This window comes from Ranitomeya variabilis, chromosome 4 (assembly GCF_051348905.1).
Source record: "Ranitomeya variabilis isolate aRanVar5 chromosome 4, aRanVar5.hap1, whole genome shotgun sequence".
NCBI lineage: Eukaryota > Metazoa > Chordata > Amphibia > Anura > Dendrobatidae > Ranitomeya > Ranitomeya variabilis.
The window spans coordinates 227,347,652-227,365,629 of record NC_135235.1 but is presented as its reverse complement, the minus strand read 5'-3'; the positions used below and the strand labels follow the sequence as shown (position 1 = coordinate 227,365,629).

General features: G+C 43.2%; 1 protein-coding gene across 1 annotated transcript in view; it reads right to left on the bottom strand.

Moving 5' to 3' along the window:
• The window catches only part of LOC143770476 (phospholipase A2 inhibitor gamma subunit B-like), a 33,176-nt gene extending 16,912 nt beyond the window's left edge, over nucleotides 1–16,264 (bottom strand). Inside the window, exons 1-3 of the mRNA XM_077260119.1 lie at nucleotides 16,089–16,264; nucleotides 1,351–1,467; nucleotides 669–806 (exon numbers count right to left, since the gene is read on the bottom strand). Of these exons, the coding sequence (XP_077116234.1) occupies nucleotides 669–806; nucleotides 1,351–1,467; nucleotides 16,089–16,146 (313 nt within the window). The 5' untranslated portion in view covers nucleotides 16,147–16,264. The remainder of the gene's footprint in view (nucleotides 1–668; nucleotides 807–1,350; nucleotides 1,468–16,088) is intronic.
• Nucleotides 16,265–17,978: the final 1,714 nt, after the last annotated feature.

The window sequence follows — 17,978 nt, the reverse complement described above, 5'->3', positions numbered from 1 at the left end:
GGAAGCTGGCAGCAGCATTGCACGCATCGGTGGACGAAGGTGAGAATATTTTTTTAAATTATTTTTTACATGATATCTTTTTGCCTATGCAGCATCAATAGTAAAAGGTTGGTCCGGGATGGGGCGACACACTGGCACTGACCTGTAGGGGGCACTGACTGGAGGAGAGTAGGGAGGGGCCAATTCGCAGCCAGACTAATCAGCAACGCGGGGTTTCCGTTACAGACCAACAGACAGAAAGACAGACAGACAAACAGACGCAAGTACCCCTTAGACGATTATATAGATAGATGTACTACTGGACATGTGAGCTGTCAAGTAATCATCTATTTTAAACTGATCCAGTAAGCAAAAAAACAGATCCGTTTCAAACGGAAGAACAACAGATGGCTGATTAACAGGAAAACCTGTTAGAGGCTGCAGAAGACTTGAGACTGGGGCGTAGGCTCACCTTCCAGCAGGACAACAACCCTAAACATCCTGCCAGAACTAAAATGGACGGTTTACAGCATTTTCGTGTGTGTGTGTGAATGGCCTAGTCAGAGTCCAGACCCAAATCTAAGAGAATCTGAGACAAGACGTGAAAATTACTGATCATGGACGTCTCCATCCAACCTCACTGAGTGAGTGTGCACAGAAGACCCATATGGAAAGCAGGGGATACTTACTTATTGGGTGCGGTGGAGTACAGTTATCGGTGTAACAACAGGTTGTGCTTCTCCGGATCCTTCCATTGGATGCGCTCATACTGCCGGGGGCATCACAGTGATGTTTAGGGGCACAGGACAGGTCAAATACGGACCCATCTATAATAAAAGTGCAAGATAAGCAAACCCTATAAGTGACATTGTAATCATCCCTTTGTTCTTTAGAATATTCTACAGGGTGGGCCATTTATATGGATACAACTGGGCAGGCCATTTATAAAGTTGGATCCAAAATGGCCGACTTCAAAATGGCCACCATGGTCACCACCCAGCTTGAATATATTTCCATCTCCCATATACTAATGTGCCACAAACAGGAAGTTGATATCACCAACCATTCCCATTTTATTTAGGTCTATCCAAATAAATGGCCCACCCTGTACAGCCACAAGTAAAGAATTTCTGGTTGACTTTAATCCAAACATGTCGCCTCTTTTCTCATTTCTAAGAGCTCATCCTGATCTTCATGAATATAATTTCATACTGATACAAAGATTGAGAAGCAAAAGTATTGATAAAAGTGTAATATATCAATATACTGATGACACACGGGTTAGTCCAGGTAACTACAAAGTAAGGTCAGGAAGGAAATGAGCGGAATGATGATATCTTGTTACAAAATGCTTATGATGATGTATCATACGTGTGTTGGTCAGGGTGTACGAGGAGGCGCAGACGTAGCCTTCAGGGCAGACCAGGCTGGATGCGTTGCAGAGTTGAGCGCTTGTACTCGTACACACTTTACAAGACAGAAATTCACCTAGAAAGACCCAGAGAAAAAAACATGATTACAGAATATCCCACAGAGCAATCACTGGATAGTTTTCCCAGCACGTAATGTTGAAGAAAAGAATGATAGATTTGCTATTTCCTCGCCACAAACAGCATTTTCTGGCTATTAAATAAGTCAAGTCGGCACAAAATCTGCTTTGTGTTCACTGATCCATGTCAGATTCTCATCATTTTTGTCATGTTTGTAACATATTTTCTCCGCCCTGGATGCATTTTAAAACAAGAATAAAAGAAAATGAAATAAATATTTATAAATGATGCAAATATGATGCATGCAACCTGAAGTATCAGGCTGAGGCTGTGAACCCCAACATACACTCGCAGTGTCAAAAAAAGGACCTGCCCCCCCCTCCCACATGTTGGTTAAATGTGTGGGCCATGTAGTGTCCTAAATCCTCCAAACACAGACATGTGCCCCCCCTCGCCTATTATGTAGTAATGTCCCTCCTCCTGTGCTAAGGTCTCCCATCCTGGGCCCCTCGCAGGTATATATGTCTCCCATATTGATATATGTCCTGCATCCTCATGTGCATGCCCCATTCTAGGCCCATGATGGTATAAATGTCCCCATCCTTTTATGTATCTCCCCCATCCAGGTATATATGTCCCTCATCAAGGCCAAACTTGGAATATATTTTCCTCATCCTGGTATATATGTCTCAAATCCTGGGCCCATCCTGGTATACACTATATGTCCTCCATTCTGGTACATATGTGCCCATCCTGGTAAATATGCCCCCCATCCTGGTATATATGTCTCCCATCCTGGAATATATGTCCCCATCCTGGTATATATGTCCCCCAATCTAGCATACATGTTTCCCATCCTATTATATATGTGTCCCATCCAGGTATATATATCCCCATCGTGGTAAATATGTCCCCCATCCTGGTATATATGTCTCACATCCTGGTATATATGTCCCCCATCCTGGTATATATGTCCCCCATCCAGTTATATATGTCTCCCATCCTGGTATATATGTCCCTCATGCTTGTATATATGTCCCCCATACTGGTATATATGTCTCCCATCCTGGTATATATGGCCCCCATCTGGGTATATATGTCTCCCATCCTGGTATATATTTCTCCCATCCTGGTTTATATGTCTCACATCCTGGTATATATGTCCCCCATCCTGGTTTATATGTCTCGCATCCTGATATATATGTCCCCATCCTGGTATATATGTCTCCCATCCTGGTGTATATGTCCCCCATCCTGGTATATATGTATCCCATCCTGGTATATATGTCCCCCATCTGGGTATATATGTCTCCCATCCTGGTATATATTTCTCCCATCCTGGTTTATATGTCTCGCATCCTGGTATATATGTCCCCATCCTGGTATATATGTCTCCCATCCTGGTATATATGTCTCCCATCCTGGTATATATGTCTCCCATCCTGGTATATATGTCTCCCATCCTGGTATATATGTCCCCCATCCTGGTTTATATGTCTCGCATCCTGGTATATATGTCCCCATACTGGTATATATGTCTCCCATCCAGTTATATATGTCTCCCATCCTGGTATATATGTCCCCCATCCTGGTATATATGTCTCACATCCTGGTATATATGTCCCCCATCCTGGTATATATGACCCCCATCCAGTTATATATGTCTCCCATCCTGGTATATACAGTATGTCCCTCATGCTTGTATATATGTCTCCCATCCTGGTATATATGTCCCCCATCCTGGTATATATGTCTCCCATCCTGGTATATATGTCCCCCATCCAGGTATATATGTCTCCCATCCTGGTATATATTTCTCCCATCCTGGTTTATATGTCTCACATCCTGGTATATATGTCCCCCATCCTGGTTTATATGTCTCGCATCCTGGTATATATGTCCCCATCCTGGTATATATGTCTACCATCCTGGTGTATATGTCCCCCATCCTGGTATATATGTCTCCCATCCTGGTATATATGTCTCCCATCCTGGTATATATGTCCCCCATCTGGGTATATATGTCTCCCATCCTGGTATATATTTCTCCCATCCTGGTTTATATGTCTCGCATCCTGGTATATATGTCCCCATCCTAGTATATATGTCTCCCATCCTGGTATATATGTCTCCCATCCTGGTATATATGTCTCCCATCCTGGTATATATGTCTCCCATCCTGGTATATATGTCCCTCATGCTTGTATATATGTCTCCCATCCTGGTATATATGTCCCCCATCCTGGTTTATATGTCTCGCATCCTGGTATATATGTCCCCATCCTGGTATATATGTCTCCCATCCAGTTATATATGTCTCCCATCCTGGTATATATGTCCCCCATCCTGGTATATATGTCTCCCATCCTGGTATATATGTCCCCCATCCGGGTATATATGTCTCCCATCCTGGTATATATTTCTCCCATCCTGGTTTATATGTCTCGCATCCTGGTATATATGTCCCCATCCTGGTATATATGTCTCCCATCCTGGTGTATATGTCCCCCATCCTGGTATATATGTCTCCCATCCTGGTATATATGGCCCCCATCTGGGTATATATGTCTCCCATCCTGGTATATATTTCTCCCATCCTGGTTTATATGTCTCGCATCCTGGTATATATGTCCCCATCCTGGTATATATGTCTCCCATCCTGGTATATATGTCTCCCATCCTGTTATACACTCAACGGCCACTTTATTAGGTACACCATGCTAGTAACGGGTTGGACCCCCTTTTGCCTTCAGAACTGCCTCAATTCTTCGTGGCATAGATTCAACAAGGTGCTGGAAGCATTCCTCAGAGATTTTGGTCCATATTGACATGATGGCATCACACAGTTGCCACAGATTTGTCGGCTGCACATCCCAAAGATGCTCCATACAAGGCAGGATGGATCCATGCTTTCATGTTGTTTACGCCAAATTCTGACCCTACCATCCGAATGTCGCAGCAGAAATAGAGACTCATCAGACCAAGCAACGTTTTTCCAATCTTCTACTGTCCAATTTCGATGAGCTTGTACAAATTGTAGCCTCAGTTTCCTGTTCTTAGCTGAAAGGAGTGGTACCCGGTGTGGTCTTCTGCTGCTGTAGCCCATCTACCTCAAAGTTCGACGCACTGTGCGTTCAGAGATGCTCTTAGGCCTACCTTGGTTGTAACGGGTGGCGATTTGAGTCACTGTTGCCTTTCTATCAGCTCGAACCAGTCTGCCCATTCTCCTCTGACCTCTGGCATCAACAAGGCATTTCCGCCCACAGAACTGCCGCTCACTGGATTTTTTTTCTTTTTCAGACCATTCTCTGTAAACCCTAGAGATGGTTGTGCGTGAAAATGCCAGTAGATCAGCAGTTTCTGAAATACTCAGACCAGCCCTTCTGGCACCAACAACTATGCCACGTTCAAAGGCACTCAAATCACCTTTCTTCCCCATACTGATGCTCGGTTTGAACTGCAGGAGATTGTCTTGACCATGTCTACATGCCTAAATGCACTGAGTTGCCGCCATGTGATTGGCTGATTAGAAATTAAGTGTTAACAAGAAGTTGGACAGGTGTACCTAATAAAGTGGCCGGTGAGTGTATATATCTCACATCCTGGTATATGTCCCCCATCCTGGTATATATGTCCCCCATCCAGTTATATATGTCTCCCATCCTGGTATATATGTCCCTCATGCTTGTATATTTGTCTCCCATCCTGGTATATATGTCCCCCATCCTGGTATATATGGCCCCCATCTGGGTATATATGTCTCCCATCCTGGTATATATTTCTCCCATCCTGGTTTATATGTCTCGCATCCTGGTATATATGTCCCCATCCTGGTATATATTTCTCCCATCCTGGTTTATATGTCTCGCATCCTGGTATATATGTCCCCATCCTGGTATATACACTCACCGGCCACTTTATTAGGTACACCATGCTAGTAACGGGTTGGACCCCCTTTTGCCTTCAGAACTGCCTCAATTCTTTGTGGCATAGATTCAACAAGGTGCTGGAAGCATTCCTCAGAGATTTTGGTCCATATTGACATGATGGCATCACACAGTTGCCGCAGATTTGTCGGCTGCACATCCCAAAGATGCTCCATACAAGGCAGGATGGATCCATGCTTTCATGTTGTTTACGCCAAATTCTGACCCTACCATCCGAATGTCGCAGCAGAAATCGAGACTCATCAGACGAAGCAACGTTTTTCCAATCTTCTACTGTCCAATTTCGATGAGCTTGTACAAATTGTAGCCTCAGTTTCCTGTTCTTAGCTGAAAGGAGTGGTACCCGGTGTGGTCTTCTGCTGCTGTAGCCCATCTGCCTCAAAGTTCGACGCACTGTGCGTTCAGAGATGCTCTTAGGCCTACCTTGGTTGTAACGGGTGGCGATTTGAGTCACTGTTGCCTTTCTATCAGCTCGAACCAGTCTGCCCATTCTCCTCTGACCTCTGGCATCAACAAGGCATTTCCGCCCACAGAACTGCCGCTCACTGGATTTGTTTTCTTTTTCGGACCATTCTCTGTAAACCCTAGAGATGGTTGTGCGTGAAAATCCCAGTAGATCAGCAGTTTCTGAAATACTCAGACCAGCCCTTCTGGCACCAACAACCATGCCACGTTCAAAGGCACTCAAATCACCTTTCTTCCCCATACTGATGCTTGGTTTGAACTGCAGGAGATTGTCTTGACCATGTCTACATGCCTAAATGCACTGAGTTGCCGCCATGTGATTGGCTGATTAGAAATTAAGTGTTAACAAGAAGTTGGACAGGTGTACCTAATAAAGTGGCCGGTGAGTGTATGTCTCCCATCCTGGTGTATATGTCCCCCATCCTGGTATATGTCTCCCATCCTGGTATATATATCTCCCATCCTGGTATATATGTCCCCCATCCGGGTATAAATGTCTCCCATCCTGGTATATATTTCTCCCATCCTGGTTTATATGTCTCACATCCTGGTATATATGTCCCCCATCCTGGTTTATATGTCTCGCATCCTTGTATATATGTCCCCATCCTGGTATATATGTCTCCCATCCAGTTATATATCTCCCATCCTGGTATATATGTCCCCCATCCTGGTATATATGTCTCCCATCCTGGTATATATGTCCCCCATCCGGGTATATATGTCTCCCATCCTGGTATATATTTCTCCCATCCTGGTTTATATGTCTCGCATCCTGGTATATATGTCCCCATCCTGGTATATATGTCTCCCATCCTGGTGTATATGTCCCCCATCCTGGTATATATGTCTCCCATCCTGGTATATATGTCTCCCATCCTGGTATATATGGCCCTCATCTGGGTATATATGTCTCCCATCCTGGTATATATTTCTCCCATCCTGGGTTATATGTCTCGCATCCTGGTATATATGTCCCCATCCCGGTATATATGTCTCCCATCCTGGTATATATATGTCTCCCATCCTGGTATATATGTCTCCCATCCTGGTATATATGTCTCCCATCCGGGTATATATGTCTCCCATCCTGGTATATATGTCTCCCATCCTGGCATATATGTTTCCCATCCTGGTGTATATGTCCCCCATCCTGGTATATATGTCTCCCATCCTGGTATATATGTCTCCCATCCTGGTATATATGGCCCCCATCTGGGTATATATGTCTCCCATCCTGGTATATATTTCTCCCATCCTGGTTTATATGTCTCGCATCCTGGTATATATGTCCCCATCCTGGTATATATGTCTCCCATCCTGGTACATATTTCTCCCATCCTGGTTTATATGTCTCGCATCCTGGTATATATGTCCCCATGCTGGTATATATGTCTCCCATCCTGGTATAGATATGTCTACCATCCTGGTATATATGTCTCCCATCCTGGTATATATGTCTCCCATCCGGGTATATATGTCTCCCATCCTGGTATATATGTCTCCCATCCTGGTATATATGTCTCCCATCCTGGTGTATATGTCCCCCATCCTGGTATATATGTCTCCCATCCTGGTATATATGTCTCCCATCCTGGTATATATGGCCCCCATCTGGGTATATATGTCTCCCATCCTGGTATATATTTCTCCCATCCTGGTTTATATTTCTCGCATCCTGGTATATATGTCCCCATCCTGGTATATATGTCTCCCATCCTGGTATATATGTCTCCCATCCTGGTATATATGTCCCCCATCCGGGTATATATGTCTCCCATCCTGGTATATATTTCTCCCATCCTGGTTTATATGTCTCGCATCCTGGTATATATGTCCCCATCCTGGTATATATGTCTCCCATCCTGGTGTATATGTCCCCCATCCTGGTATATATGTCTCCCATCCTGGTATATATGTCTCCCATCCTGGTATATATGGCCCTCATCTGGGTATATATGTCTCCCATCCTGGTATATATTTCTCCCATCCTGGGTTATATGTCTCGCATCCTGGTATATATGTCCCCATCCCGGTATATATGTCTCCCATCCTGGTATATATATGTCTCCCATCCTGGTATATATGTCTCCCATCCTGGTATATATGTCTCCCATCCGGGTATATATGTCTCCCATCCTGGTATATATGTCTCCCATCCTGGTATATATGTCTCCCATCCTGGTGTATATGTCCCCCATCCTGGTATATATGTCTCCCATCCTGGTATATATGTCTCCCATCCTGGTATATATGGCCCCCATCTGGGTATATATGTCTCCCATCCTGGTATATATTTCTCCCATCCTGGTTTATATGTCTCGCATCCTGGTATATATGTCCCCATCCTGGTATATATGTCTCCCATCCTGGTATATATGTCTCCCATCCTGGTATATATGTCTCCCATCTTGGTACATATTTCTCCCATCCTGGTTTATATGTCTCGCATCCTGATATATATGTCCCCATCCTGGTATATATGTCTCCCATCCTGGTATATATGTCTCCCATCCTGGTATATATGTCTCCCATCCGGGTATATATGTCTCCCATCCTGGTATATATGTCTCCCATCCTGGTATATATGGCCCCCATCTGGGTATATATGTCTCCCATCCTGGTATATATTTCTCCAATCCTGGTTTATATGTCTCGCATCCTGGTATATATGTCCCCATCCTGGTATATATGTCTCCCATCCTGGTATATATGTCTCCCATCCTGGTATATATGTCTCCCATCCTGGTACATATTTCTCCTATCCTGGTTTATATGTCTCGCATCCTGGTATATATGTCCCCATCCTGGTATATATGTCTCCCATCCTGGTATATATGTCTCCCATCCTGGTATATATGTCTCCCATCCGGGTATATATGTCTCCCATCCTGGTATATATGTCTCCCATCCTGGTATATATGTCTCCCATCCTGGTATATATGTCTCCCATCCTGGTGTATATGTCCCCCATCCTGGTATATATGTCTCCCATCCTGGTATATATGGCCCCCATCTGGGTATATATGTCTCCCATCCTGGTATATATTTCTCCCATCCTGGTTTATATTTCTCGCATCCTGGTATATATGTCCCCATCCTGGTATATATGTCTCCCATCCTGGTATATATGTCTCCCATCCTGGTATATATGTCTCACATCCTGGTATATATGTCTCCCATCCTGGTATATATGTCCCCCATCCTGGTTTATATGTCTCACATCCTGGTATATATGTCCCCATCCTGGTATATATGTCTCCCATCCAGTTATATATGTCTCCCATCCTGGTATATATGTCCCCCATCCTGGTATATATGTCTCCCATCCTGGTATATATGTCCCCCATCCGGGTATATATGTCTCCCATCCTGGTATATATTTCTCCCATCCTGGTTTATATGTTTCACATCCTGGTATATATGTCCCCATCCTGGTATATATGTCTCCCATCCTGGTGTATATGTCCCCCATCCTGGTATATATGTCTCCCATCCTGGTATATATGTCTCCCATCCTGGTATATATGGCCCCCATCTGGGTATATATGTCTCCCATCCTGGTATATATTTCTCCCATCTTGGTTTATATGTCTCACATCCTGGTATATATGTCCCCATCCTGGTATATATGTCTCCCATCCTGGTATATATGTCTCCCATCCTGGTATATATGTCTCCCATCCGGGTATACATGTCTCCCATCCTGGTATATATGTCTCCCATCCTGGTATATATGTCTCCCATCCTGGTGTATATGTCCCCCATCCTGGTATATATGTCTCCCATCCTGGTATATATGTCTCCCATCCTGGTATATATGGCCCCCATCTGGGTATATATGTCTCCCATCCTGGTATATATTTCTCCCATCCTGGTTTATATGTCTCGCATCCTGGTATATATGTCCCCATCCTGGTATATATTTCTCCCATCCTGGTTTATATGTCTCGCATCCTGGTATATATGTCCCCATCCTGGTATATATGTCTCCCATCCTGGTATATATGTCTCTCATCCTGGTATATATGTCTCCCATCCGGGTATATATGCCTCCCATCCTGGTATATATGTCTCCCATCCTGGTATATATGTCCCCATCCTGGTATATATGTCTCCCATCCTGGTGTATATGTCCCCCATCCTGGTATATATGTCTCCCATCCTGGTATATATGTCTCCCATCCTGGTATATATGGCCCTCATCTGGGTATATATGTCTCCCATCCTGGTATATATTTCTCCCATCCTGGGTTATATGTCTCGCATCGTGGTATATATGTCCCCATCCCGGTATATATGTCTCCCATCCTGGTATATATATGTCTCCCATCCTGATATATATGTCTCCCATCCTGGTATATATGTCTCCCATCCGGGTATATATGTCTCCCATCCTGGTATATATGTCTCCCATCCTGGTATATATGTCTCCCATCCTGGTGTATATGTCCCCCATCCTGGTATATATGTCTCCCATCCTGGTATATATGTCTCCCATCCTGGTATATATGGCCCCCATCTGGGTATATATGTCTCCCATCCTGGTATATATTTCTCCCATCCTGGTTTATATGTCTCGCATCCTGGTATATATGTCCCCATCCTGGTATATATTTCTCCCATCCTGGTTTATATGTCTCGCATCCTGGTATATATGTCCCCATCCTGGTATATATGTCTCCCATCCTGGTATATATGTCTCTCATCCTGGTATATATGTCTCCCATCCGGGTATATATGTCTCCCATCCTGGTATATATGTCTCCCATCCTGGTATATATGTCCCCATCCTGGTATATATGTCTCCCATCCTGGTGTAGATGTCCCCCATCCTGGTATATATGTCTCCCATCCTGGTATATATGTCTCCCATCCTGGTATATATGGCCCTCATCTGGGTATATATGTCTCCCATCCTGGTATATATTTCTCCCATCCTGGGTTATATGTCTCGCATCGTGGTATATATGTCCCCATCCCGGTATATATGTCTCCCATCCTGGTATATATATGTCTCCCATCCTGATATATATGTCTCCCATCCTGGTATATATGTCTCCCATCCGGGTATATATGTCTCCCATCCTGGTATATATGTCTCCCATCCTGGTATATATGTCTCCCATCCTGGTGTATATGTCCCCCATCCTGGTATATATGTCTCCCATCCTGGTATATATGTCTCCATCCTGGTATATATGGCCCCCATCTGGGTATATATGTCTCCCATCCTGGTATATATTTCTCCCATCCTGGTTTATATGTCTCGCATCCTGGTATATATGTCCCCATCCTGGTATATATGTCTCCCATCCTGGTATATATGTCTCCCATCCTGGTATATATGTCTCCCATCCTGGTACATATTTCTCCCATCCTGGTTTATATGTCTCGCATCCTGGTATATATGTCCCCATCCTGGTATATATGTCTCCCATCCTGGTATATATATGTCTCCCATCCTGGTATATATGTCTCCCATCCTGGTATATATGTCTCCCATCCTGGTATATATGTCTCCCATCCGGGTATATATGTCTCCCATCCTGGTGTATATGTCTCCCATCCTGGTATATATGTCTCCCATCCTGGTGTATATGTCCCCCATCCTGGTATATATGTCTCCCATCCTGGTATATATGTCTCCCATCCTGGTATATATGGCCCCCATCTGGGTATATATGTCTCACATCCTGGTATATATTTCTCCCATCCTGGTTTATATTTCTCGCATCCTGGTATATATGTCCCCATCCTGGTATATATGTCTCCCATCCTGGTATATATGTCTCCCATCCTGGTATATATGTCTCCCATCCTGGTGTATATGTCCCCCATCCTGGTATATATGTCCCCATCCTGGTATATATGTCTCCCATTCTGGTATATATGGCCCCCATCTGGGTATATATGTCTCCCATCCTGGTATATATTTCTCCCATCCTGGTTTATATGTCTCGCATCCTGGTATATATGTCCCCATCCTGGTATATATTTCTCCCATCCTGGATAATATGTCTCGCATCCTGGTATATATGTCCCCATCCTGGTATATATGTCTCCCATCCTGGTATATATGTCTCCCATCCTGGTATATATGTCTCTCATCCTGGTATATATGTCTCCCATCTGGGTATATATGTCTCCCATCCTGGTATATATGTCTCCCATCCAGGTATATATGTCCCCCATCCTGGTTTATATGTCTCGCATCCTGGTATATATGTCCCCCATCCTGGTATATATGTTTCCCATGAAAACCACAAAAAGAGGAAATATCCTCCAATATTCAAGAAAACAAACCAAAAACAGGCAGAGATGCTTACCTGTCTAAATGGGCTTCAATACAATTGCACTGTATGTATATGTCTCCCATCCTGGTATATATGTCCCCCATCCTGGCATATATGTCTCCCATCCTGGTATATATGTCTCCCATCCTGGTATATATGTCTCCCATCCTGGTATGTATGTCTCCCATCCTGGTATATATGTTTCCCATTCTGGTATATATGTCCCCCATCCTGGTACATATGTCCCCCATCCTGGTATATATGTCCCCCATCCTGGTATATATGTTCCCCATCCTGGTATATATGTCTCCCATCCTGGTATGTATGTCCCCATCCTGGTATATATGTCCCCCATCCTGGTATATATGTCCCCCATCCTGGTATATATGTCCACCATCCTGGTATATATGTCTCACATCCTGGTATATATGTCCCTCATCCTGGTATATATGTCCCCATCCTGGAATATATGTCCCTCATTCTGGTATATACAGTCATGGCCAAAAGTTTTGAGAATGACACCAAAATTATATTTTCACATGATCTGCTGCCCTCTGGTTTTTATTAGTGTTTGTCTGATGTTTATATCACATACAGAAATATAATTGAAATCATATTATGAGTACCAATAGGTTATATTGACAGTTAGAATGAGTTAATGCAGCAAGTCAATATTTGCAGTGTTGACCCTTCTTCTTCAAGACCTCTGCAATTTTCCGTGTCATGCTCTCAATCAACTTCTGGACCAAATCCTGACTGATAGCAGTCCATTCTTGCATAATCAATGCTTGCATTTTGCCAGAATTTGTTGGTTTTTGTTTTTCCACCCGTCTCTTGATGATTGACCACAAGTTCTCAATTGGGATTAAGATCTGGGGAGTTTCCAGGCCATGGACCCAAAATCTCTATGTTTTGTTCCATGAGCCATTTAGTTATCACCTTTGCTTTATGGCAAGGTGCTCCATCATGCTGGAAAAGGCATTGTTGGGTGCCAAACTGCTCTTGGACGGTTGAGAGAAGTTGCTCTTGGAGGACATTCTGGTACCATTCTTTATTCATGGCTGTGTTTTAGGCAAGACTGTGAGTGAGCCGATTCCCTTGGCTGAGAAGCAACCCCACACATGAATGGTTTCAGGATGCTTTACAGTTGGCATGAGACAAGACAGGTGGTAGCGCTCACCTCTTCTCCGAATAAGCTGTTTTCCAGATGTCCTAAACAATCGAAAAGGGGATTCATCAGAGAAAATGACTTTGCCCCAGTCCTCAGCAGTCCACTCCCTGTACCTTTTGCAGAATATCAGTCGGTCCCTGATGTGTTTTTTCTGGAGAGAAGTGGCTTCTTTGCTGCCCTCCTTGAAACAAGGCCTTGCTGAAAGTGTCTCCGCCTCACAGTGCGTGCAGAAGCACTCACACCAGCCTGCTGCCATTCCTGAGCAAGCTCGGCACTGCTGGTAGTCCGATCCCGCAGCTGAAACAGTTTTAAGATACGGTTCTGGCGCTTGCTGGTCTTTCTTGGGCGCCCTGGAGCCTTTTTGCCAACAATGGAAGCTCTCTCCTTGAAGTTCTTGATGATGCGATAGATTGTTGACTGAGGTGCAATCTTTGTAGCTGCGATACTCTTCCCTGTTAGACCATTTTTGTGCAGTGCAATGATGGCTGCACGTGTTTCTTTAGAGATAACCATGGTTAGCTGAAGAGAAACAATGATACCAAGCACCAGCCTCCTTGTAAAGTGTCCAGTGATGTCATTCTTACTTAATCATGACTGATTGATCGCCAGCCCTGTCCTCATCAACACCCACACCTGTGTTAATGGATCAATCACTAAAACGATGTTAGCTGCTCCTTTTAAGGCAGGACTGCAATGATGTTGAAATGTGTTTTGGGGGTTAAAGTTCATTTTCTGGGCAAATTTTGACTTTGCAAGAACAGTAATTGCTGTTAAGCTGATCACTCTGACATTCAGGAGTATATGCAAATTGCCATTAGAAAAAATGAAGCAGTAGAGTTTGGAAAAATTGATATTTGTCTCATTCTCAAAATTTTTGTCCATGACTGTATGTCCCCCAATGTGGTATATATGTCCCCATCCTGTTATATATGAAATGTTGGAATCTTCAGTAACATTAAAGAAGGTTTTCTCTTTCAGGAAAATGGACCCCAATCGCTGAAAAATACCAAAAAAAGTTCCTCACTCTTGTCCCAGAGTTATGACTGCAGCGATTCCATCATGTCGAGAGCGCTCAATCACTGAGCTCAGCATCATATTGGTGACCTGTTTTATACTCACCAATAAAGAGCCTTTACTACTTCAAAGACCCATGTGGGAGCAGGTTTCCTGACTTCCCAGATCCCATCTTACCCTGCAGATGCCTGTCCTAGTTAAAGACAACCTGCTACCATGTCAAAGTTTTGCACACATTTTATTCTTGCTGCTCCCCTGGGTAACACTTTTTTCTCAATCCACCATACGATTCCAGAGATTTAAGCTTTTTTACATAGAGCTTTGTTGTATTATCTTCTAAGGGGGTGTGTCTCACAGGATCCTCAGGGGTGTGTCTTTAAGTTGTTCTGCATAATTATCAGGTGAGCCACGCCCCCTAAATAAATCCAATAACATTTAGCACTGAAAAAACGCTCCTATGTCTGAGACTTTAAGGTGGATTTTCAAAAAGAAAAAGGCGGAATATTCAGGGAAGCAGAAGGAATAAAATAAGAGCAGAAATGTTGCACATTTGACCTGGTGATGGGATCTCTTTAAATCATACAGGACAGAACCGCAGTAGTTATAACACCACCGGGATCATCGAGGTGAGCGTCTCTCCTGCAAGTACTACTACACCCATTCCATATATTAAAGTCCTTCCAATGACAGCGCCACATCCCTTGCTCTGATCTATTGATCAAATATTTATCTACTTCTTATTTTATTAATAATAACAATAATTGGTTTTGTATAAATCATAAAGGCAACAACTTCATCAAAACCAAAAACCCTATGACCTCCCTCCCCCCCGCTGATCTCTGACGTCACCTGTATACTGCACATTGTAGTACATAGTTCTGCCACCAGATGGCGCTCAGTAACACCATAAGAAAAAGGAAATTCTTCATTCTTCTACAGTAACAATGTATCAGATGTGCTTCCTCTGCAGCAGCTCCTCCTATATATATATATATATATATATATATATATATATATATATATATATACTGTATATATACTGTGTATGTCCTCATCATATGGGGCACATCCTTCTATGAGGAGATGATTCTCAGGGGGTATACATGTATATACTGTATATAGGGTCACGGCGCCCTCCCTGCTCAGATCTTCTCCCTCCTCCTCTCTTGGGATGGAAACATCTGCTACAAACATCTTTCATCATTGGAGTCAGGGCGAGGTCAGGAGGAAAGTTGTGTCCCAGCAGGACAGCTACTCCCATCATTATTCTCTATGGAAACCTCATAATCTTCAGATCCATGCAGCACTACAACCCCCAGCATTCAGATTTTAACTTATTATGTATTTTCCTATTGTATGTTAATAATGCAACAATGTAGCAGTACCGAGTTTGTTATTTAGTATCTGTGACTACAGCTTAAAGGGGTGTGCCAGGTAAACATGCTGCCTGCATCCATTGATGTTCTGCTACTGCTTAAAAGTCACATTCCCTTATCTTTGCCGTCCCTATGTCAACACTTCTGGTCGCAGGAATCCAGGACTGTAATTAATGTCCACATTGCCTCTCTGATCTATAAAAGGGGCTACATGGATGCAATTGCCCCCTTTACAGGGTGACACCCTGTTATGGGGACACATAATATTATAACCCTGTAAACAAGTGAATACAGATTGTCTTAAAGGAACAGTACACACAGTGTTACATGTAGCTGTCAAGAAAACTTACCGGGGGTCACGAGAGCAGAAAGAACCCACAGAAGTCCGGGAAGGGGTCCGGTTCCCATCCTGGGATCTGCAGTAAGTGCAAACTGGACCTTGAATCCTCATGTACAGCCTGGAAGTGTTCACATGTCAGGGGCTGGGGTGGGGTGAGATGACGGGAACATCACATTTGGCAGTGCATTAACAATAAACAGTAAAGTTGAAGCCTCCAGGGGGTTTCAGCTGAGGACAATCCCTTTTTTCCTGACGGGGCCCCCTGATATGAGGCTGTTTGGGATATCGATCTTAATGATCGGCTGTGGGAAATCCTAATCTCATTTTTCTGCAGCGCCACCAAAGGTGAAATTGGGAATTACACTTATCTAATTAAAGGGGTGAAAAGAAGTCATCAGTTTTCCACAGCATATGTTGAGGTCTGACCACTAATCAGCAAAACAAGGTGGATCCATCCCTGAACGATACTCCAGTCATTCTCTAAAGGACTGCTAGAAAAATCTCTGCAGAAACATAGGTAATGAAAGGAGTGATGTTCGACTGGGGTAAAAGTTCCCCGTTTCCAGGGGTCGGACCCCCACCAATTTATAAGATATGACCAATCCACTACTGTTCACTGAATGATCCCTTTAATATCTGTCCATATAATACTGGGGTCTCCATGGATGCTCTAACCTTCCCTTTGGTTGAAGGGTGACCCCATTTCCATAAAAAGTATCAAAACCAAGCACCCCCTTAACCTTTTCATAAGTAAAACTTCCGCGACTTTTGACTAAACTTTCCGTTTCAATTCACCGTTTTCAACATCTCTGCTTACTGTCAGTAAAAAAGTCCACACCCTGTAGCTGAAAACTTCACAACTTTATTACTTTACACAGCTGAAGGTTTGTTACAAATGTACAGACTATGCTCAATGAACTGCACAATTATTGTAAGTTCAAGATCTCTGCTTGCTGTCAACCGATAGTTCACATCCAGAGGCTAAAATCCCTTCATGATTTATTACTCTTACAGAAAATGCTCAACACATCAGCTGCACAGCTCTCTCTCTGTTTTGTCATCTTTTTATGATATATTACTTTTCCAGAAATTGCTCAACACATCAGCTGCACAGTTCTCTCCCTGGTTTGTCGCCTTTTTATGATTTATTTTCCAGAAAATGCTCAACGCATCAGCTGCACAGTTCTCTTCCTTGATTGTCGCCTTTTTATGATTAATTTATTTTCCAGAAATGCTCAACACATCACATTGCACAGTTCTCTTCCTGGTTTGTCGGCTTTTTATGATTTATTACTTTTCCAGAAAATGCTCAATGCATCAGCTGCACAGTTCTCTCCCTGGTTTGTCGCCTTTTTATGATTTATTTATTTTCCAGACAATGCTCAACACATCAGCTGCACAGTTCTCTCCCTGGTTTGTCGCCTTTTTATGATTTATTTATTTTCCAGAAAATGCTCAACACATAACCTGCACAGTTCTCTCCCTTGTTTGTCGCCTTTTTATGATTTATTTATTTTCCAGAAAATGCTCAACACATCAGTTGCACAGTTCTCTCCCTGGTTTGTCGGCTTTTTATGATTTATTACTTTTCCAGAAAATGCTCAACGCATCAGCTGCACAGTTCTCTCCCTGGTTTGTTGCCTTTTTATGATTTATTTATTTTCCAGAAAATGCTCAACACATCAGTTCCACAGTTCTCTCCCTGGTTTGTCGCCTTTTTATGATTTATTTATTTTCCAGAAAATGCTCAACACATCACATTGCACAGTTCTCTCCCTGGTTTGTCGGCTTTTTATGATTTATTACTTTTCCAGAAAATGCTCAACGCATCAGCTGCACAGTTCTCTCCCTGGTTTGTCACCTTTTTATGATTAATTTATTTTCCAGAAATGCTCAACAC